The sequence below is a fragment of the Zeus faber genome, assembly GCF_960531495.2.
Source record: "Zeus faber genome assembly, chromosome: 2".
NCBI lineage: Eukaryota > Metazoa > Chordata > Actinopteri > Zeiformes > Zeidae > Zeus > Zeus faber.
In genome coordinates, this window is record NC_137189.1 from 27,740,034 (window position 1) to 27,764,814 (window position 24,781).

Genomic DNA, 24,781 nt, shown 5'->3' on the forward strand with positions numbered 1-24,781 from the left:
CGTGGTGGCAGCGTGCCTCTGAGTAAAGCAGCATGAGCTGGAACCAGTGCAGTGGGACATATTATGGGATGTTCGATTTGGGGGAAATTGATACAGCATAGTATCGCGATAATTTTACCCCACGATATTGTATCGATACTCTGGCGGCAAGAATGTTTTTTTAAATTACATTTAGGGCGTTGCAATAGATCGCAGATTTGGAATCGCAACACTTTCTTTTTTCCACCGATACTGATATTTTAAGGGGCAACAAAAACATCCCATAACCAATATTATCTCCCAATATATTTAATATTCTTTGGAGGATTTCGGCAGAAGTGGTTTTAGGAAATTATTTCTTTATTGAACAAAATGAACATGAATGTTTATGATTAAAATGTAATGTTTGATAACAAAATTTATATTTTAAATTATAACTTAACTCAACTAAAATCTAAATTTGAACTGTTTATATAATTAACTCAAATAACAGTAAAACAAATTATTATTATCAAAAAAAGCGCTGGCTCTCTGTCCAATGTCTTTTATGGTAATACACACGTTTATTTAAAAAATCTAAAATGAAAAGAGTATTTTATATAATATATTTTTAATTAAAGTCCCTGTAAAGTAAATGCTGAGATTTGTTTCTCAACACATTTTACATGTTAGAAAGTAACTACTTTAAACATGTAAAAAGACTGAACTATGCAGTACTGAATTGTGCAGTTGGACCAGTAAACTGTTTTTTGTGGTCCTGATTTATGGGCACCTTCCCGGGTTCGACCCTGAGTGCAGCGCTGAGCGGGGCTCTGAGCGGGGCTCTGAGCGGGGCCCTCCTCGGGCACACAAGAAGCCGAAATAGAGTCCCGCTGTCCGGGATTGGGCGTGGTTTCAGCGCCTTCAGCGGAAAAGCCACCAGCATCTCAGAGCACAGGGAACTGCCTTTTTTTTTTTAAACCTCATTATATACTTGTCCATTTCTTTAATTGTTCAAATTTGGCTGGTTGGAACACATATTTATTTTTGCTTTATAGGGACTTTAATATTTTTTTAATCCCTCATTTGGGGTCCTAATGAGTGAAAACTGACCAAATTTGACCCACAGTAGCCGGACGGTTGTGCATCACCGACACACCAACGTTTGAAAACAAATCGACCAAGATGAGATTTACAGTAAGACGCTTTGTGACATCATCATACTATGTACTGTAATTGTGCAGGTTATTGGTCAGAACGACATTGGCCCCATGTCCCGTGTGTGGTGTAGACTCTGCTCTGTAGTGGATAGAGATTTCAAACTAGGCGTGTATGTGTGTTTATATACCTTCTTACCTGGTAGATGTCTGTAGATCTGTTCGATTACTATTTTATCTTTTTGGTCCCCATTGCTTTGCCGGATCAAAAAATATGAAAAAACATTAATACACAGAAACTCGTCACCACGTCGAGTCGCATCCACTCAACTAAGCGAATGAGTGATGTGTTCAAGATCCAGCAAGGTATCGGAAAAATAGAAGCGTGATATGGTTATTACTCACAGAAATATCACAATATCACAACGGGCCTTGATGATGAGGCCAGTTGCAGACAGCAAGAAGAAGAAACTATTCTTGTGGCAAGAGGTTTTGACCTTATTGGACTGCAGCCTCCTGCCAGAGGGAAATGTTTCAAACAGTTTATGTCTGTAGGCGTAGGTTCCTGAGGAGTCCAGGTGCTGGAGGATAAAGTGGAGGGCCAAGTGTACTGCATGGTCTACAGACCTGTTAGCTCTGTAGGCGAACTGCAGGGGGCCCAGGGGAGGGTCTGTGATGGACTAGAGGTGGGACAGCACCGGCGTTCAAAAGACTTCATCACGACAGAGGGCAGGGCGATGGGTCTGTAATCATTAAGTCCTGTGGTCCTTGGCTTTTTTGGGACTGGGATGATGGTGGAGAATTTGAAGTAGTCTGATACATGTCTCCAGTGAGGTGTTTGAAAATGTCTGCCAACACCAGAGACTTCAGGGTGGATGGAGAGACAGAGTCTGGTCAGGCTGTTTTGCGGGGGTTCTGCCTCTTGAAAAGCCAGTTGAGGTCCCTCTCCAGGATTGAAACAGTCATCACTGTGGTGGTGGGGACAGGTGGTAGCTGTGAAGAGGTTCAGTCTCCTGCTGTGCTGGGGGAGGTAGAGCTGTTAGGCTCGGGCTGGTGGAAGGTGTCACGGGGGATGGTGTCAGGACTGTCCCATTGCCTTTCAAAGCGACAGTAGAAGTTGTTCAGGTCATTTGCCAGGTTTGAGTTGTTCATGGCGTGAGGCGTTTTTGGTTTGAGGTTAGTGATTTGTCTGAACCCTTTCCAGACAGAGGCATTGGCTGAGAACTGGTGTTGGAGTTTCTTTGAGTACAGTCGTTTAGCGTCTCGCACCTCCTTGGTAAAACTGTACTTAGCCACTTTACACATGTCTCTGTCCCCACTTCTAAACGCCTCTTCCTTCTCTGACCTTAGCTGTCTGAGTCCAGCTGTGAACCACGGCTTGCCTTTGTTGTAACTCACCCTGGTGCATGATGGTACACAGCTCTCTTCACAGAAGCTGGTGTATGATGGCACAGCCACTGTATACTCATCCAGACTCTTGGTGGCGGTCCTAAAAACGTCCCGGTCGGTGCAGTCCAACCACGCCTGAAGATCCTCCACAGCTTCACTGGTCCACTTCATTGATGTCCTCACCACAGGTTTACGTAGCTTTAATTTCTGCCTGTATGCAGGAATCAGGTGGACCAGGGCAACGGTGTGATAGGCACTGCTTACTGTGGTGTAACAGTGGTCCCAAGTGTTCTCCTCTCTGGTGGGGCATTTCATAAACTGTCCATATTTGGGGAGTTCATGGCTGAGGTTTCCTTTGTTAAAGTCGCCAAGGACAATAACTATGAGTCCGGGTTTGTCCGTTCCACACAACGTATCTGGTCGGCGAGCATGCGCTGTGCCTGCTGCACGTTGGCCTGCAGTATGAATGGAACAAACTCACGGTGAGAATAGAAGGGTTTGCAGTTAATGGAAAAAATATTCCAGATCAGGAGAACAGTGCTGTAGGATGACTGTTACGTCATTACACCAGCTACTGTCAGTGTAAAAATACAAACCTCCACCTTTGTTTTGCCACCGGAAAATTCTGTGTCCCGATCCGCTCTGAAGAGTTGGAAGCCTGCCAGCTGCAGCTCAGAGTCCGGTGTCGTTCCACTCAGCCACATCTCTGTGAAGCACAAAACAGAAGATGAAGAAAATTCTCTGTTCCTCCCCAAAGGTAGCTGAAGTTAGTCCAGTTTGTTTCCCAGTGAATGCACAAAAGAGAGAAATATTCCATGTAACAGTGTGCGATGTCCGCGTCAGTAGGGGTGCACAAATGCACCAGCACGTCTCCCTCTCCTCCGGCGTTTCACTGCATGCACAAAGGTGGGCGCACCTTTGACCAGAATGTCCTGTAATTCCACGGCTGTGGGGATGAAAGTGGGAAATAAATCCACAGGGGTTGTAGCGCTGATGTTCAGGAGCTCTTCACCGGGGTACGCGCTCCCGGAATTGTCACAAAACACAAAATGAACAAACAAAAAAAGACAAAACAACGCGTACCGACACACCGAGGCAACCGTATGAGGCGCCATCTTGGGTCAGCTGGCGCAACGTAAATTTGAGTACCTTCGTAAAACTCCGTAAATAGGTCACTTCAAACATGTTGCACGGACATCCAATCGTATAGAGCAGAGAAACAACAATATGACCCAAACAGCCCGTCGTAGAGCAGGAGCCCTGGTGCCTCCTGCAGCGCTCTCCGAGTCCTGGTCTTCCCAGCACAAATCAAAAAGGCGCTTGTTATTCTCTGTGTTATTTCTCCAGCCGTGGGTGGAGTTACTTTCAGACGGAGGTTCGGTGGTTCTAATTCTACTGAAGGCCCACTTGACGTAGAAAGTGGCAAATGGCGTGTTTTACCACATGTTTTCTTAAACAGACAGCTCACAATTAACTGACTAGGTTGTCTTATTTCATAGTTTGTGTGTTAGCAGGCCCATCAGAGACCCAAATGTATGTGCACAAGTGAGTTTTTCATAATAGGTCTTTTAAAACTGTGGCTGATTGCTTTCATACGTAACCAGTCTTCCTTCTGTCTCCCTGCAGGACGGAGTCCAGAGTTCCAAAGCACACCAATGAACGTCCCCCTGTCAGCCCAAGAGACAGAGCAGGAAAATAGGGTGATGAAACCAGAAGAGGGAGATAGGAGAAAAGAGGAGACTCTTCCACAAGTGTCACTGACCAGAACCTCTGAACCAGGCATTAAACCAGCCTCCACCTTCGCTCCTACACCAGGTCCAGTATCTGGCCTGACACTCGCTGCAGCTACCAACAGGAGGCGTGTCTTCAGCCTGGAGCCCTTTCACCAGACCAGCATTGGCGAACGAGCGAAGAGGGACAGAGAGGAAGAGGATGGAGAATTGAAGAAGGCCAGGCTCGGCAGCGGTGAGGATTTGCCCATGTCATGACATTTCTGTAGGATGTCTGTAGATGGTTGTTTTTTTTTTAATTTTAACAAGACAACCGGATGAAGAAAGGGTAAGAAGGGCAGGGGTTGGATCAGCGCAAACACTCAGATTAGGTAAAGAGAGAAGGGCTTGAGGACCCTTCTGAGGTGGAGGGCTCCATGTGGACTCTCGAGGAGCTCTCCACCTCAGAGGGGTCTTGACGGATCCTGGAGAACCCAGGTGGATCCAGAGGAGATTGAGCGTCAGTCTCCTGGTGAAGATGGCGGAGCCATTCAGCCATGTTGACAGTAGCAGGAAGCTCGCTCCTCTATTCCCGTGACAGAGTTGAGGGAGAATCTTGACCCCGATCAGCACCTTCTGCAACCTTGTAGAGACGGCGTTGCTAGGCAACCTGCGAAGGTGGAGGAAATGGTGGAGTGATGGAGCTGGAGTTTGGCCCCAAATGCACACCATGTTTACATCACAAAAGCCAATCTCACCTTTCAGCTACCTCCTTTTGTTGACCACTTTGACATTTGTCAGGATTATTTATTGGTTGTTTTAGCTGTTGATGTATTGATTGATTGATTGATTGATTGATTGGCCATCACTCCTTCCAGACTCGGCACTGGAGGATGTGAAGCGGCTGAAGGTTTGCATCGAGCTGACCGGTCTTCGACTGAACAAGCCCCTCCTCTCCGCCGAGCTGGGCCAGTGGTTACCCTCCGGCCAGAGGTCCGCTGAGGTGGACAGCAAGTTCAAGACGGAGTCGCAGGAAGTCCCGCCCCTCAGAGGACACGGGTCAGAGGTCAACGGAGGCTGGCGTGACCCCACGTTCATCCGGAGGGACGCCCAAAGAGGTAAGACACACCGTTTGTGTGGCTCTGCATGTTCTGCCTTAAAATGTGACTCTTTTAACACCTCTACAAAGAGGTCATAGGTCATCTACAGATTCAGTGTCTTGCTCATAGACGCAGCGGCTGGGCAGAGGGGGTTTTGTTTGAATTTCTTTGAATGGTTCGCCCTAGAGATGTGGAAAGATGTTTGGTCACGCGGCCGTTGGGTCTTTAGTACGACTCCCAGATTAGCCCTCAAATTAAAGGGGACTTATTATGCAAAACTCACTTTTTCAGTGCTCATGCGCAAACATTTGAGTCTCTGATGGGCCTACGAACACAAACAGAGAAATAAGACAACCCAGGCAGTTCTTTGTGGGCTGTCTATGTCAAAACAGGTCCTAAAACACGCCGTTCAGCTTTGCTGCTGGGATCTACGTCATCGAGGGCTTCATTCTAATTTGAACCCCCTTCTGTCTTGAGTAACTCCACCCATGGCTGGAGCACTACCGTACCTGCTAGCATCGAAGCTAAGAGCTAAGCATGGGAACTGCTCTGTTTGCTGGGTAGACCAGCACAAAGAAAGTGCTCCTCTTTCTTTCCTTTGAAAGAAAGAGGAGTTAATACCAACTGTCCGTGAAGAAACTGCAGACGATGGAAATGTAAGTATTTAAAGAATAATTCTGCTGTGTGTTTCTTTCTCTCTTTCTAAAAAAAAAAAGTAGATAGACTGTAGCCTGCGCCGCACAGTCTGCTGGCGTTTTGCCAAACAAAACCAATAAAAACAGTCTGTTTTTATTGTAGATGTTTCTATTTTGAATTTATTTATTTAATTTTATTTTTTGACGTTTACATGAAACAAAAAATCCACCCGTGCGATGTCCCGGTGCGGTGTCTCCCACAAGCTTGGAGAACGGCGGCAAAAGTTGGAACAAACTTTTCAATGACACGTTGTAGATCTAATATGAGTGAAGATTCAGCAACTGGATTGCTTCAAACTGCCTCAAACTTGTTTAGAAACAGATTTTAGTGTACTGATAAGGGGTAATCAGTGAAAGTTTACGGGACCTGGAGTAAAGCACAAACCCCATTGGCTCACAGAGCTGGGGCCTGGCAGCTCATTCACATTTAAAGCTACACACACAAACAGCCAGTTTTGGAACAGGATGGTTTAGAAGCATGTTAGAATGGCTAGAATGCATAATCTGAGTGGTATTTTCAGCAAAAAACTTCAAAAACATGTTTTGGGGACCTCAGACACCTATATTAACCTGTTGAAAATAAGCACAATAGGCCCCCTTTCACAGTTAGTCTTTCAGTCCATCCATTCGGTTGCTCTGGTTACCAAAGTGTTTGTACCTTCCTAACTGTTGGTTGCTTGGTTGTTGTTCCACCTACAGTTGCTATTTTGTCCATACTTTATCTCCAAGAATGCCTTCTGTCTGACTGTTCTTCATTGGGGAATACCTCTACTCCACTTCTACTGTACCACTACTAGCCCTTTCCCACTGCACCAAAAACCTGGTAACGCCTGCTACCATCCAGCATTTGTCACCAGAAGGAAAGGAAAAAGGCCTGCGATAGACACAGGTTTTATCGGTTCCACCTCCGATCGGCTCTAATTTTGGCCACTTTACCAGCGCGATGCGACGTGCATTGAAATTCCGGACGCTGGCGCATAAATAGACGGGAATATCCGTGTATCATTCCATCATTTCATATCCCATTTAGAATCCATAATCAGAGGTTATCGCCTTTTTGAGGAAATGTTGTGAGCGTGTGGATCGCACCGTGGGGGGCACAGCGGAGAACCCCCACACTCCCCCACGGGCTCCGAGTCACTCCAGCGTCGCCCCCAAGGCGGCCCCTGCTCCACGCTGCCCAAGGACTGGTGTGCGCTCGCGCACCGGAGCTGCTTTTACTGTTGTGTTGGATCGTTGATGAACAATCAGATGCTTTTGAACAGATCAAAATATTTTTTTTCTCCAAGTTTTCCAGTTTTATGTGTTTGTTTGTTTAAGTTGCTGTTTCCTCTACTGTTTTGTTCCCAAACACACTGGCACCGCGACGCGCCCCTTCCCGACTAATTCATTTGGTTGAACGTGACGCGCCGGAAAAAAAACCCGCCATTTCTCCTGGCGATGGGAAAAGGTGTGTGCGCCTATTTTTAGCGCTAATTTTGGTGTGAAAACGGTAAAGCTCTACTCTACCCCTCCATGACAGTACCTCTAATCAACTTCTACTCTACCGCACTCTAGCTCACTTCTACCTCTGCTCCCTATCCCTCTAGGCTACCTCTTCTCTACCTCTACTCTGACCCACTCGACTTCTACCTCTACGTCTGCTCTGCCTCTGCTCTACCTCTGCCCAACCTCGGCCGCTACCAGCGTTTCCGTTATCTGGTAATTGCCGGCTTTTGACCGGGAAAATCTGTTGAAGTCTGACATATTTAAATCTCTCCGGCCATAATGTCCGGTGAAAATAATTCCCTCTGAGCACAATTTGAATTAGTGATCAAACGATCAAACAACAATCAGAATTATCGACATATTTCTTTCCTTGATGTCAAAATAATATAGATTTCGATTAAAAAATTCCACAGAACTGTTCATTTCCGCGCTCGGTAAGTTGCAACAGAAAGCCAATCAGTTTGGATGATCTAATGCTGGCCTTTCACCTCTGACCAATCACATTTGTCGATATGGAAATAAGACCCATCGTGGACATGTTGCGCTTGTCAACACAGTGCACACAGAGCGGAGACAGAGCCGTAGAGTCTAGAACCCTGAGAACAAGCAGAAAGATGATGTGTCGTTGGGACACATACAGTACATCCATAGTTTGCCGTTTTTTGGGATATTTAAGTTCGGACCCAAAGCAGGCAGTAAACATTCATTGTGTAAAATATGTCGATGGCACGTCCTGACGAAGACGGGCAGCACTAAAAACTTTATTATTTATTTAGACCTACTTGCCATATTAATTTTGTTTTCCATTTGATCAAAATTTTCTTTAAGTGAATTATTAATTGAAGCAGCTGCACTCACTGATTTTAAGGAGTAATATTCGTAATTTTTATTCATTTAGCACCAATTTTTTCTAACGGAAAATCTGGCCTCTACTTTTTTTCTACTCTACCTCTGCTTTGCCTCTACTCTATATGACTCTGCTCTGCCTCTACCCTCCCTCTATTCTACGTCCCTCTCCGCCTCTACTCGGCCTCCTTCTACATCACACTGCAATACCTCTGCTCCATCTCTTCTGAGCCTCTGCTCTACCTAAGATGTGTCCAACTCTGATTGGACAACGTGCAGGATTCCAAGACCAGGGAAATTGGAAAATTATTTTGATTTTGTATACTCGTTTTTTACATTTTTGTTTTTATTTTTATCAAATATTAGATGGTTTGGGGATCTGTGAGCCACTGAAAAGATTTTTTTTTTTAATCCATCGCTTTGGAAGGCTAAAATGGATGAGATCAGCTTCAACCTCGTACTGGATTTCAATATAGAAATGCAACAATGAAAGAAATCCCATATTTTTATATTATATATTATATTATATATTGTCTGAGAGTAAAGAAACTATTATTCCTAGACCTCTCAACCCCCCCTTTCGTTCTGTTCTTCCCTCCCTCCATCTCTCTTGTTTTTCTCCTACACTGGCATTGTGGTAAGGAGTGTGTGTGTGTGTGTGTGTGTGTGTGTGTGTGTGTGTGTGTGTGTGTGTGTGTGTGTGTGTGTGTGTGTGTGTGTGTGTGTGTGTGTGTGTGTGTGTGTGTGTGTGTGTGTGTGTGTGTGTGTGTGCATGGTAGGCGTGCTGTGACAGCTCCATCTGGGAGATGTTAGGCAGCTATTAGCACGCCATCGGCTTCACACACACACACACACACACACACACACACACACACACACATTTACACACACACACACACATTTACACACACAAAAACACACACACATGCATAGACACGTGGCGACCAGTAATGCATATGGAACGTGTTAGAGACGTGATGCACGCGACAGGGATATTGTGTGTGTGTGTGTGCGTGTGTGTGTGCGTGTGTGTGTGCGTGTGTGTCTGTGTGTCTGTGTGTGTGTGTGTGTGCGTGCGTGCGTGTGTGCGTGCGTGCGTGCGTGCGCACGCTTCGCACCTTGCAGCGCTCAGAGCGATGTCCGGAGACACGACGCTCGCCTGGACGTTCTCAGCTGTCCTAGTGAGTGTTGGTGCTATATTTAGAATTCAGATATATTTAGGAACATGGTTCAATATTATTTATATATTTTATATTTTATACAGATTTTCAGACGAGAACAACAATATTCAACTTAAAACAGTAAAAAAAATTGTATTGTATCATTGTTAGAACCCAGCGCCGGGCGGGCGTCAGTTCAGGCATCCGTATGACAGAATGCCCTTCCCCGGAATCTAGCAAAAACGTTAACTTCCGTGTTGTCTGGGGAAATAGAGCAGCACTCTCAGTGAAGGATGGCCATTTGGCGCCTCGTTGGGCACGTCATTTATTTGTTGAGTATTTTACTTGGATAACATTTTCAATAAGTTTCCATGAAAGACGTTGTGGTATTTCTGTGGGTAGTTAGCACTGCACGGCTTCTATTTTTCCGACACCTCGCTGGACCTTGAACGCATCACTGAGGCGCGCATTTCATTTTTTTTTTTTTTTTTCCGAGGGACGCACCGACGACATTTTAAGGTTTTATTTTTTTATTGTGTTTTGAATCCGGCAAAGTAATGGAGACCACAGATTTAAAATATCAGTTGAACAGATCTACTGACATCTTCCAGGTAAGAAGCGATATACTGTAGATACACGCGTAAATCAATAGTTTGGTAACATCAAAACACTACAAAGCGACCGAGTCCACAGGGCACACCGGACCCGCTCCAACTGGACATTCTCAATTGGAACCTGTACATTTACAGTAAATAATATGATGACGTCATAAAGTGTCCGACTGTGAATCTCAACTTGTTCATTTTACATTTAAAATCGCTCAAAATTAGGTCGGTTTATCGCTAATATCTGCTCGGTACGTGGATGGATTTGGATGAAACTTCAACCACGAGGTGTTTGTGACGGCGCGGTTCAAACAAGACGTAACGGTGCTCGTGTGTTATGCCGAAGTTGGTGTTCCAGCTAGTTTTAGGCTTCAAAATTCAGAGAGTTCTTTCCAATAAGGGGCTGCCGAACAATAACAATAGCACAAATGAAAATCTATGTATAATTATAATTTTAAGGAGGACCTGTTATGCTCCTTTTCAACAGGTTAATATAGGTCTCTGAGGTCCCCAAAACATGTCTTTGAAGTTTTTTACTGAAAATACCGCGCTTTAACTGAAAATGAGGTGCTGCTCCCCAGGCCCCACTCTGGAACCGGTTTCCCCTGTTCTGTGAGCCTGTTGTATGAAGTAGATTCAAGATAGATCTACAAGGTCTCATTTAAAGGTTTGTTCCGACTTTCGTTGCCATGCTTCAAGCTTGTGGGGGACACTAGACAGGGATTTTTTTTGTTTCATTCAATTATGAAACGTCGTAAAAACAAAATAAAATAAATCCATCTACAATAAAAACACACTGTTTTTATTGATTTTTTTGGGGGGGGAGAAACGCGGAGCGGATCACATGCCACAGCCTACAGTTTATCTGCCGCATACCTTCTTTTTTTTTTTTTTAATAAGCAAACATATTTTATAAATACTTAAATTTCCATCATCTGCAGTTTCTTCACGGACAGTTGGTATTTATCCCTCTTTCTTTGAAAAGTTTTATGCTGGTCTGTGCAGCAAACAGAACAGTTCCCATGCTTAGCTCTTAGCTCTCTTGGTTATTCCTTCAGCCGTGGGTGGAGTTCCTCAAATCGGGGGCGGTTCTAATTCTAATGATGCCCCATGTGACATAGGAAGGAGTAGCAAATCTGAATGGCTTATTGAATCACATGTTAACTGAATTAGGGAGCTCACAAAAAACTGACTGGGAATGAAATAAATAAATACATGTACAATAAAAACACAGTTTTTATTGGTTTGGTTGGAGACATACTTGAAACCCTTGGTGATGTCGATCAGGGCAGCAAATCTGAACGGCTCGTTTTCTACAACAAACCTACTGGGTTGTTTTATTTCAGTTTGTGTGTTAGTAGACCCATCAGAGACCCAAATATACTGTATGTGCACAAGCACAGAAAAAGTGAGTTTTTCATAATAGGTCGCCTTTAAAGTAAAGGGGACATAAAACTGCATAATAAAATGAATGTAAAGATTGAAAACCGGAATTAGATGAAAATAAATATAAAAAATGTACGTCGCATGAAGTTAGACAGGAAGTGACTACTTGGTATAATTTTACTGTTAAATCCTTTTATGTTATTTAAGTGTCGCCAGAGAATTATTCCATTTATATTATTGTTGTTATATTTTAGCATCTCTCGGTGGTATTGTGACGAAATGAAGATGTCCTGAAGTTATGAATATGAATAAATACGACCTGAAGTTTTGAGCATGAGCTCTGAAATACTAGTTATTTTTATATGGCAGCTATATTTACAGTTATAATTACAGCTTTGTTCTAGTGGGGGCTGGATGATGAATTAATCAAAGATGAACCACTTATTATTTATTGAGTTTTTCCTTGCCCGGATGAGGGTTCAGACCAGGGGAGACCGTTGATTTCTATGTGAAATGTGGGTTTGTGAAGCCCTTTGAGACTGTATTGTGATTAAGGGCTGTACAGGTACTCCTCACTTAACCACCGAGTTCCGTTCCTAAAACCAGGTCGCTAAGCGAATTAGTCGATAAGCGAGGACCTGTGTTATTTCACGGTAAGCGGGCGTGGCCATTGTGAACGCGGGAAACGAGACTGAGAACGGTGATGAGATGAGATGAGATGTTGACGCTGAGACGCCGCGCGCACGTCGCGGGATTATAAGCAGCGTACGATACAGACTGGGTCAGAGAGCTGGTCCTAAGTCTGAACAGTCGTTAAGCAGGTAGGTCGTTAAGTGAGGAGTACCTGTATATCACTATATGAGAGGGGAGTACTATGGTCCAGCTTACTTAAGTATGCGAGTAAAAAGAATAATGTCTTTGAAGACACACTACATGCTACATGCTACATACTATCTGAAGCGTGCTATGGTTTAGGGCAGCCATTTTAAAACTTAAGAATGCTGAGTCCCAATTTGAAATCTGAAAATCTTCTGCGTCCCACCCAAACCCTTAACCACAACTGCGATCAACACATAAGACTAAGATAGAGTATTTCCCTATATGTTATTTATTTAATCAACAGACGAATTCTATGTAAATGGGGTCCTACGGCAATGCAGTGCAAATTAATAATCCATCCACATACACGTCACATTCAGCTAAACATCAACGAAAATGAAGTGCAAATAGTGAATTGTTAAGCCTGTATCCTGGCTGTTTGACACTGGATAATAATACGTTTATACATCAAATTTCCCAATATCCAACCGATCAAACTGACGGCGGCCGCTCCATTTGAATGATTAGATACGGACCGGATCAGAAGAAGGTCAGATAAATGAAGAATAACACATCATTTAAATCCCATGGCTTTGTTTTAAAAGCTGGGATTACTTTTGTAAATGTAAACGCGCACCGGCAGTACCTTCACGGCCCACCAGGAGGCCGCGCCCACACTTTGGGAAACCTGGTTTAGGGCATACTAAACACTAATGTGGCGTACTGCATAGTTTGCTCGCAGGACGTTTGGAAGGTAGCCACGGGTGGAGTGGACTGACCCACATATCCCAGCATGCATTTCAACACCGACGCCAGGGACGGGGGGAAACCACTCTGGGTTAGTTTATCCAGGTAGAGGGGAAGAAAGGAGAGAGGGATGGCTGGAGGGAGAAAGAGTGTGAGGGTGAGGGAGAGAGATGGGGGATGGAGAATGGAGAGGTAGAGGGAAAGAGACAGAGAGCGAGATTGAGGGAGAGGGCGACGGAGAGAGGGAGGCGGGGAGGGAAAGACGGCGAGAGGGAGAGGGAGAGAGGATGGGGAGGTAGATGGAAGAGGAAAGAGGGAGAGCAACAGAGAGGGAGTTAGAAGGAGGGAGGGAAAACGATGGCGTGAGGGATGGAGAGGTAGCGGGGAGAGGGGCAGAGAGGGAGGGAGGGAGGGAGGGAAACAGATAAAACGAGAGGGATGGAGTGAGAGAAAGAGGTAGGAGCAACGGAGGGAGGGGGAGATGTAGGAAGAGAGAGAGGGAGGGGTAGAAACCCCCGCCGCCCCCCCTCCTCTAATTAGATGTGAATGAGTCTCCACGCCACGCCGTCCCACCCTTCACCCTGGGGTGGCTGGGTGGGTGGGCGGTCGGGCGGGTGTGTGTGTGTGTGTGTGTGTGTGTGTGTGTGTGTGTGTGCGCTTGTGCGCATGTGTGTAATCAGCCATTCAGTGTTTAAATGCCTTGTAATCCGTCTTTCTTTATGCATGCATGTTTGGCTGTGTCTCTCTCTCTTCCTATCTCTCTATTCTCTCCATTCTCTCTATCCTTTCTCTCCTGCAATAATATGAAACGTTCGGTCCGTCTTTCTACCATCGCACAGAGTGAAACCAGTCCACCAAAAGCCAGAATTTGTCCTTTTCACTCTCAATTTTCCCGGTAGTTTGCGTCTGATTTTTCATCAAAATGTTCGTCGTGGTCTTCATCATATTTTCTCATTTCCATCTCAATTCTCGGTGTCGTTTTCATCGGAATTTCCATCTGAATTTTCAGCTGAAGTTTCATTCAAATTTTAATATCAATTGTTATGCAAAAAAAAAAAACACCAACAAAAACACAAACCGGAAACTTTATTTTCGTGTGGAAGCGGCGATGAAGGTTTCGACTCTTTCTTGAGATTTGGTTCTTGACGAGTCGCTCGGTTAAAAGAGTCGTTCCGTTTTTCCGACTCTTGGTTCCTTCGGTTCGGTCGGCGTAAAGGGACAACTTCCTGAACCGTGAAGTCAGAAGATTCGTTCAGCGCAGAGTTGTGAATGGAATTCTCACAACAATCATTCAATTCTGTCAAAATGATTTATTTACGAAGAATGTGAAGAGGAAATCATTCGCATGGGTTATGAATTATGTATCATATTTCTGCATTACCTCCTGAATAACTTTCTTTCATTCTTCCTTTTTCAGTTTTCCCGGTGGCTCCGCACACTCCCGCCTGTTTCCCATGCTCATCCTCTGACTCCGCCCCCAGCCAGCAGGCTCCACCCCCAGCAGAGCGCCACGCCCTCCGTAACCACGACGACAACAATGGGGACAATGACGACAATGGCGAGCTCGACCGACCCAAAGGAAAAAGGCCGTATAAGACCAAACACACTGAGGAGGTCAGTCTCCTTGTCTCCTTTCTTCCTTGTGTGCTTGTCTTCTTTCCTCCTTGTGTCTTTGACTCCTTGCTTGCTTGCTTGCTTGCTGCCTTCCCTCCTTGTGTCCATGCCTCCTTGTCTCCTTTCTTCCTTATCTCCTTGTTTTCCTTCCTCCTTGCCTTCTTTCTTCCTTGTGTCCTTGCCTTCTTTCCTCCTTGTGTCCTTGTCTTCTATCCTACTTGTGTCCTTGACTCCTTGCTTGCTTGTCGCCTTCCCTCCTTGTCTCCTTGTCTCCTTGCCTCCTTGTCTCCTTGTGTCCAGGTCTCCTTGAAACCTTCAGCAGAAACATTATTAATTGTTGTTCTTACACTTGAATTGAAATTTCCAGATGTGCGTGGGAAAGCCCTCGGGCTCCACTGAGGATCACCCCGAGGTGCCTCGCTCGCCCGGTGGCGTGCCTCCTCCCTCTGCGCTGCACACACACACTCTAAACCCCGCCCACCCCGCGGACCAGGCCACGCCTCCCTCTGATGTGCGACGACTCATCGTCAACAAGAACGCTGGAGAGACCATGCTGCAGCGAGCGTCGCGGCTAGGATACCAGGTAACTAACTAGCTGACTATCTATGGAGCTGATTTGTTGATTTGAACGTTCCACGCAACCAACTAACTAGATAACTGACTAACAAGCTAAGTAACTGAGTATTGAACTGAGAATTTAACTGGCTCGCTATAGGGCTGTGACGATAACCGCATTACCACGTTTATGTGGCGTCACCGTGGAATTGAGCTTATTACCGTCATCACCGCAAATACTCACCGGCCACTTTATTAGGTACACCTGTTCAATTGCTTGTTAACACAAATAGCTAATCAGCCAATCACATGGCAGCAACTCATTGCGTTTAGGCATGTAGACATGGTGAGGATGACTTTCTGAAGTTCAAACGGAGCATCAGAATGGGGAAGAAAGGGGATTTAAGTGACTTTGAACATGGCATGGTTGTTGGTGCCAGACGGGCTGGTCTGAGTATTTCAGAAACTGCTGACCTACTGGGATTTTCACGCACAACCATCTCTGGGGTTTACAGAGAGTGGTCCGAAAAAGAGAAAATATCCAGTGAGCGGCAGTTGTGTGGACGAGAATGCCTTGTTGATGTCAGAGGTCAGAAGAGAATGGGCAGACTGGTTTGAGATGTAAAAGGCAACAGTAACTCAAAAAACCACTCGTTACAACCAAGGTATGCAGAATACCATCTCTGAACGCACAACACGTCGAAACTTGAAGCAGATGGGCCACAGCAGCAGAAGACCACACCAGGTGCCACTCCTGTCAGCTAAGAACAGGAAACTGAGGCTACAATTGGCACAGGCTCACCAAAAATGGAAAATAGAAGATTGGAAAAATGTTTCCTGGTCTGATGAGTCTCGATTTCAGCTGCGACATTCAGATGGTAGGGTCATAATTTGACATAAACAACATGAAAGCATGGATCCATCCTGTCTTATATCAAGGGTTCAGGCTGGTAGTGGTGGTGTAATGGTGTGGGGGATATTTTCTTGGCACACTTTGGGCCCCTTAGTACCAATTGAGCATGGTTTAAAAGCCACAGCAGACCTGAGTATTGTTGCTGACCATGTCCATCCCTTTATGAGCACAGTGTACCCATCTTCTGATGGCTACGTCCAGCAGGATAATGCACCATGTCACAAAAGTCAAATCATCTCAAACTGGTTTCATGAACATGACAATGAGTTCACTCTACTCCAATGGCCTCCACAGTCACCAGATCTCAATCCAATAGAGCACCTTTGGGATGTGGTGGAACGGGAGATTTGCATCATGGATGTGCATGGATGTGCAACTGCGTGATTCTATCATGTCAATATGGACCAAAATCTCAGAGGAATGTTTCCAACACCTTGTTGAATCTATGCCACGAAGAATTAAGGCAGTTTTGAAGGCAAAAGGGATTCCAACCCGGTACTAGCAAGGATTACCTAATAAAACGGCCGGTGAGCATATACATATATATATGCATATGTATATGTATTTACATGTTTTGCTGGTGAAAGTTAGAGGAAGATACAAAATATAAACACAATAATCATTGTTTAGTTACTTCAGCTTCGTACGGTGCGTGGGGAGTGGGTGGGACAGTCCATTAAACATATTGGGGATTTATTTTGGTGTGTCCGGTTATTACTAATTAATTATTAATTGTGCACGGGGAGACCCTTAATGGGCAACAAGGATTTTGCAATCAGACGCGTAACCAGGCGACCCCGTTGGGGGTCTCCCCGTGTGTCTGGGCCCTGGGGTCGACCTGAACAGGGTCTCCTCCGAGGCACCGGACCATTTTCTACCATTTACATTATTTTTATGGCCGTTTGCTCTGGCATATCATTAGCCCAATATCTTTTGTGAATCGGACGCTAAGACGCCGCAGACAGTGGACGCAATTGATGCAATTGTGTCCCCCCAGCGGTAAACAGCAATACCGTGGTTATATGTTGCTTTTCACTGCGGTAAGAAAAATGTCATACTGTCACAGCCCTAGCTAGCTCACTAACTGAGTAGCGAGCTAACTAGCTAAATATCTATCAGACTGATTGGTTTCATGACAGACAGCGACATACAGACAGATAGGCAGCGCTACAGACAGGCAGCGGCAGACAGACAGGTTGCCAGATGGGCAGAGCGTCAGGCAGTCAGACAGAGTGACAGACAAACAGAGCAACAGAGCCAGAGCAACAGGAAGACAGACAGACAGTTAGAGAAAGACAGACAGGCAGACAGACAGAGGCAGACAGAAACAGTTAGAGACAGACAGACAGACAAGCAGAGAGACAGATTGACAGTCAGAGACAGCAATAGACAGAGCGAGAGAGCAACAAACAGCGACAGACAAAGCCACAGACAGAGCCACAAAAAGACAGTGAGAGTGACAAACAGCTACAGACAGAGACAGTGAGACACAGCGTCAAACAGATAGAGCGAGACAGAAAGACAGATTGACAGTCAGACAGAGCAACAGACAGACAGTCAGACAGAGCAACAGACAGAGCAACAGTCAGACACAGCAAGAGACTGATAGTCAGAGCGGCAGAAAGACAGAGTGACAGACAAACGGCTACAGAGAGACAAACAGTTAGACAGTCAGACATAGTGACAAATAGACAGAGAGCGACAGACAGACAGACAGACAGAGTGATGGTCAGACACAGCGAGAGAGTGACAGTCAAACAGTGATAGACAAAGCCACAGACAGAGCGACAGACAAACAGCTACAGACGGACAGACACAGCTAGAGACAGTGAGACATAGTGACAGACACACACCCAGACAGACAGACAGAGCCACAGACAATTGAAAGTCAGACAGAGCAACAGACAGAGCGATAGTCAGACAGAGCAACAGACAACGCGACAGACAGTGCAACAGACAAACATCTACAGAGAGACAGTGAGACAGCGACAGACATAGCGACAAATGGACAGACAGAGCGACAGACAGATGATTAATAGCAGCCGGCCTCGCCGTCAAAACCTTTCAACACTCCTCCACTCGTCTTTCCTCAAGCTGGCAGACTGCCACACACACACACACATACACACACACACTGTGAAGGTGTGTGTGTGTGTGTGTGTGTATGGGTAAGTGTGTTTGTGTGTGTGTGGAGAGTTTTCCCCGGGGACTGTTCACACACTCACAGCACGCCTCGCTGCCTTTGATTTCCTTTTGACACACACACACACACACACACACACACACACACACACACACACACACACACACACACACACACACACACACACACACACACACATCAGTGCAATGTTCAGCACAACCCTTGTGAATATGCCAGATGTGTGTGTGTGTGTGTGTGTGTGTGTGTGTGTGTGTGTGTGTGTGTGTGTGTGTGTGTGTGTGTGATAAGTACTATATACTGGATATGGGAAACACACATTTCTCATACACAATTTCATACACACACATTTAAACTCAAACACAAAAATGCACACACACACACATAGTTGAACTTACAGAGACACACACACACACACACACTTTAACACACCCGCACACACATTGTTTGACAAAAAGCCCAGAACGTTCCCCGTCCTAAAGAGATAGAGACAGGAAGTGAGGGAGGTCTGGAGGTTGTGCGTTCTTTTTCCATTCTTTCATATTTTCCCTCTTTTCTTCCAGCTCTATCACTTCCTCACAAAAAATGTATTTTATGAGTTTTTTTGTTTTTGTTTTTTCTTAGTGCATTTTTCCATCTCTCACTTCCGGTCGCAGGGAAACCAACAATAACAGTTGCCCAGTTGCCCCAGGCAACCAGATTTGGGCCGTTGTCTACAAGCAGTCTGGTTGCCACGTTGTCAACCCGTGCCGGTGGAAAACGAATGAATGAATCATTTTGAACAAATGTTTTTTTACAACTCATTATGATTCAATCAATTTGAGCAAATCACTTAGAACAAATCATTTTTTTAACATTTCATTTAGCAGACGCTTTTATCCAAAGCGACTTACAATTATTCAACACTGATGGACGCAGCCATCAGGAGCAATTAGGGGTTCGCTGTCTTGCTCAAGGACACTACAGCATGCTAGCAGGAGGAGCCTGGGATCGAACCAGCAACCTTTAGATTACTAGACCACCAGCTCTACCTCCTGAGCATGATCAACAGATCATTTGAGCTGATCATTTTGATGGCAGCAGCGTGGCTGTATTTTTTGTTCAGACGATCCACCTTTTTAGGTTTATAATAATATAACTAATTTACCCATGAGGCCATTGCATAAAGATGCATAACAAAATGGCACAGAATTGTCGTTTTTAGAGTTAGGGTTTAGGGTTAGGGTTTGAAGCGTTTCAAATAATTGCGTAAATATTACGCAATGTTCATAATAACTATTTTTTTTCTACTGCAGAAGCCACAATCTGTAGGATATCAACCTTGTTTTACGAAAAACTCTGACTGGTGGAGCTCGCTGTTATCATGGAAATGTTTACCGCACTGGCTGATGGGTACATTCACATTTTTAGCCAGGCACCCAAATGCTGACATTTATATCCAGTTAAATTGTATCCATGGATGAAATTCATACTGAGGCTATGACCCTATGTCCCCATTCTTACACAACCTTGAATTTAATAGACAAGGAAAAGTGAAACCAGTATCCCGCTTTCATTTCGTGCCCGTCAGAACAAAATTGAAACCCATGCATTTCAAATTTGAATCAACCATGCTCCCCCCACCTCCCCATGGTGGCGTGCTTTTGACAGGTTAGTTTTAGTGTATTTAGTGTATTTGTTTAGCGTATTTTAGCACCCCACCCCCTTCTAATGTTGAAGAAAATCTCGCCATTAAAATGAATTGGTTTAAATTTTGTTATGTGTAGCACTAAAGAAGTCGGACAATCGTGTTCCGGGACACAATTCTATAGATACATTTTCGTGACTAGGACCACGAAACAGCATGATGCCCGGTTGGGCAATTAAGGGTTGGTTATGCTTTCCGTGCGGATGCGGAACTGTGACGGGCAAATGTTTGGAGCTTTAATTACACTCGTGGGTTTTCTCCTCAGAACAAACGGATATTATCCCAAACTCCTCAAAGTTCTCCATGGCGGGCCCTACGTCTGCGTAGTTCAAAAATCTTGAGTGTGCGCGGACAGGCAAAAAGCTGCCACCTACACGCCGGGGCATGTCTTTCCATGTGATGTGATTTTGGCCGTGTGGCCGACTCACTCCCTCACGGACAAATTTTCGCGGCCCAGTACATAACGACCCAAAGCCCGGTGCCGGTTAGCGGCCCAGTGGTTGGGAGTGGGTCGGATTTAGATGAACTGGCTCGAAAAGAACAATTCACCTAAAGGAGTCGTTCTGCCCAGGACTACAAACCACCTTTCATATGTTAAATATAAAATAAGGAAAATCAGTTTTCCCTATCTCCTCCCCTCTAGGAGGTGGTGTTGTACTGCCTGGAGAGGCGTCTCTGTGACGTGAATCACCGCGACAACGCTGGTTACTGTGCTCTGCACGAGGCGTGTGCACGTGGCTGGCTGGGCATAGTGCGCCACCTGGTGGAGCACGGGGCCGACATCAACTGCAGCGCCCAGGACGGAACCAGGTAGAACACAATGTCGCAACATCCCAATTATGACGTTACAGCTTCACCTCACGTCACAACAATATGATATCACAACGTCATGACAATGACATCACGACAATATGTCACAACAATGTCATAATAACAACAAAAATAATAATAATGAATAATCACGTCACAGAATCTCAACGTCACAAATATGATATCACAATGTTAAGACATCACAACATATGACATCACGCCACAGCAATACAACATCACAATGGCACATCATATGACATGGCATCATAATGTTATGACAATGACATCACAACGTCAACGCCACGACAATGACATTTAAACATCACAACAATATGACATCAAAATGTCACAACATCACAATGTCACAACAACTGTTATTGCAACATCAGGATATCACAACGTAACAGTATCACATTACATTTAGTCTGAACAGTCGAGGCCAACTTTTCACACTTTGTACGATAAAGGTGATGGGCAAACACCTGTGACTCCCCTAGTGGTGGTCATTGAGAACTGCAGTTAAACCAGCACAGGCTTAAAATTGGTTCCACTTTCGCAAACCAACATCAAATTACTCAAAACCTCTCTCCTTATCTCTCCCTCCCTCCCTCACCCTCTCTCTCTCCAGACCCCTCCATGACGCGGTGGAGAACGATCATGTGGAGGTGGTGCGCTACCTGCTAGCGTGCGGCGCGGACCCCACCCTGAGCACCTACTCGGGCCGGGGGCCGCTGCACATGACACACAGTGCCACCATGGAGACCTTCCTGGAAGGTACGACACTCAATCCGGGCCCAAATTAACGATTTGACCCGGATCAATAATTCACCTCTCGTCAATATTAACCCTCTGGGAGCTTTTATAATACTGCTTGAGTATGGAGCAAATCACTAAAACATAAAATTACTATATTAATAAATGATTGAATAAATCAATATTTAAATGCTACATTTTATTTTGAAAAATTCAATGAAAACATTCAAATTATACAGATAGCCATTTAAACTATAATGGTGCTAAATGGTTTCATATTAACCAATAATACTATATTATTATTGGTTACTTAGTGGTATTATTATTATTATATATACATTTATTTATAATAAAAAAAAAAAAAATATATATATATATATATATATATGTAATTATATTTTTAGTAGTAGTAGTAATATTCGTATTTCCACCAATACAATTATTATTTTTTACTATTATTATTACATTTTTTATTTTGAGTATTATTATTTCATAATAAAATGTATATTATTATTATTATTATTATTATTATTATTATTGATCAGACAGTGACACAAACAAACAAACAAACAAACAAACAAACCTGGCCACAAAGGAAATGACTTTTTTTGGGGGGGGCTCTGTTTTTTTGTTTTTTGATCAAGAGACTTTTATTCTGTTTCATCTGATTCACTGTCAAAGTTTAACATTGTAATTCCCCTCCCCCCTTAATTCCCCTCTCCCTCTCTTCCCCTCCCTCTCTCTTCCCCTCTCCCTCTGCCCCTCCCTCCCTCCCTCTCTCCCTCACTCTATTCACCCCCCCCCTCCCCTCTCTCCAGACTATCTCTCCGACCTGCAGGGAAGGACGGATGACGATCAGGGGATCTGCTGGGAATTCTACGGAAGTTCAGTGTGTGGTGGGTTCACACACATGCACACACGCACACACACACACACACACACATTTTTCAATCACCATGGGAATAGGGGGGCGGGCAAGAGAGAGAGAAATCTATTTTTATGGTCGTGGCCGAGTATGTGTTTATGCAGGAGGGTAATTATTGATAGTTTTATTACATTATATATATATAGTAATATACAATGTATATTTTCAAATGTTTCTATTTTCAATACTTTTTTTATTATTGCCTATTTGTTGTTTTTATTATTGTTATTAGGGGCTCTGCCCTGAAGGGGCAGGAGCCGTATTGCTTTTGTTAATGAAAAGCTGTCTATGGATGTCTTGGATCCACCGCACTCACAGACAAGATGAATAAAATGTGTATTCGGGGCAGTCCTAACATGCTGTTATCCAAATTTGATCCAGATTGGTCCATTATTGTGGAGTAATTTAGTAAAAAAACATTTTTTTTTTTTATCATTGCAGCAATGTGCGCGCATGCCCAAATGACAGTGCGCACAGGTCACATGATAGCATTGCAGTGTAGTGATCGGTCAACAATCGGGACCTCACCAAGATGGCGCCACGCACAGCACGCATGCGCAAGTTTACGGAGTACACAGATCATGGGGTAGCACTGCAGTCTAGTGACACACAGATATTGTGGCGATTGGACTTTAACTATAGGAATATAAGATACGAACTCTTAACCCTACAAAGTTACAGGTATTACTTTATTACTATTAACCTTTATCATGTTTGAGAAAAACATCAGCGCAGTGGATTAAACATCATAAATATATACGCTTCTGAGGACAACTGACACGCACCAGAGTAGGTTCTACAGTCACTGTCAGAATTCAAGAGATATCAATGTTTACAAACTTCCTGAATTATTATAACTGGTAACAATAACCGGACCCCGTGTATTGCTGCCTATTCTATAATTTAATATAATTATCATGTATTATGTAGTAATGAATGACTAAAATATCGATCTGTCTCTCTACCTATCATTCTATCTTTCTCTCTACTAATTGTGTGTGTGTGTCTCCTTCCAGAGCCCCCAGAGGAGCTGGGGTCCTGTGACCTCCTGAGGGACCCGCCGGGGCCCGAGGAGGAGGAGGGGGAGGACGAGCGTCAGGACGAAGGAGCGGCGGCGAAGAGGGAGGTGTTTGAGTTTGAGCTCTCCGATCGCCCGCTGCTCCCCTGCTACAACATCCAGCTGTCGCTCTCCGAGGGGTGAGACTCTCTAGCTATCCCCTCTGTCTCTCACACACACACACACCTGTCGTTCGTTGTAGTTTCTCTGTAGTGCCAACAGATGGCGCCGCGCGTTAGTGTTAGCGTTAGCATTAGCATGTAGGCAGAGTGACACGAGGGGCGTGAAACCAGTGGTTGCGCGCGGCAGCGGTCGTTATTCCCGGGTTAAGTTGTCATCATTCAGGAAAAACTGAGCTTATTTGTTTAAATGGTGAAAAATAAATGAAAGTTCTGTTTTCTGAACTCAGGCCCAGGAACTGGCTCCTGTTCTCCGACGTCCTGGGGCGTCTCCGGATGTCTTCCAGAGCGTTCCGCCGCCGCTTCCCGCACCTGGAGGTTGCGTCCATCGCGGAGGACGAGTTCTACCGCCAGGCGTCGCTGTCGCAGCTCCTCACCGGCCCCGACGAGCAGGAGCTGGCCCGGGAGCTGGCCTCCTTCCAGCCCGACTCCAAGGAGCCGCTGGAGCTGCTGGAAGCGGGGCCCGAGCTGGCGGCCATGTTGGGCTCCTCCCTGGAGTTCCTGGACGGACGTTGGGAGCCACCGCGGTCTCCCCCGTCCCCATCACCGCCGCCGGTACCAGCGGCAGTACCAGTACCACGAGAGGTAGTGGCAGCGGTACCACCCGCAGCTACGACTGCACCTGCTCCGGCCGTGAGGGGTGGGGGTGGGACCCGGGACACCCAGGTCCAGCACCCTGTGGCCCAACCCCCAGACCAGGGTCCGGCTGGGGGGACGAAGGCTGACACCAGGAGGTGGGAAACACAGCGACCAGACGGGAAGAGTGACGGCAGTAGCAGCGGTGCCGGCCGCGGCGGCACGCCGGCTCCCGCCAAGATGGACGGGACGTCCTGGGACCCCCGTGGGGGTTGCAAGACCTCAGGGTCCATCCGGAAGGAAGCCACAGTCTGGCTCCAGCCCTTACCTGATAAGATGGTGGACAGGACGCAGAACTGGGCGTCGCCCAGGAGAGCCGTGGGAGTCGACCCCACCACGGTCCTGAGAGACGTCAGGGTCACCATCAGAGACCTGGGGTCAAAGGTCAGGAAGCTGGCGGGGAAACCCATCAGGCTCAAGTCAAGGTCGTGA

At 45.4% G+C, this 24,781-nt stretch overlaps 1 protein-coding gene across 1 annotated transcript in view; it reads left to right on the top strand.

The window, feature by feature from the left end:
- The window catches only part of LOC307247695 (BCL-6 corepressor-like), a gene marked incomplete at both ends in the record, with an annotated part of 27,663 nt that extends 2,882 nt beyond the window's left edge, over positions 1-24,781 (top strand). Inside the window, 9 exons of the mRNA XM_080023818.1 lie at positions 4,131-4,469; positions 5,092-5,331; positions 14,477-14,673; positions 15,041-15,256; positions 20,633-20,799; positions 21,428-21,573; positions 22,371-22,448; positions 23,494-23,674; positions 23,944-24,781. Of these exons, the coding sequence (XP_079879944.1) occupies positions 4,131-4,469; positions 5,092-5,331; positions 14,477-14,673; positions 15,041-15,256; positions 20,633-20,799; positions 21,428-21,573; positions 22,371-22,448; positions 23,494-23,674; positions 23,944-24,781 (2,402 nt within the window). The remainder of the gene's footprint in view (positions 1-4,130; positions 4,470-5,091; positions 5,332-14,476; positions 14,674-15,040; positions 15,257-20,632; positions 20,800-21,427; positions 21,574-22,370; positions 22,449-23,493; positions 23,675-23,943) is intronic.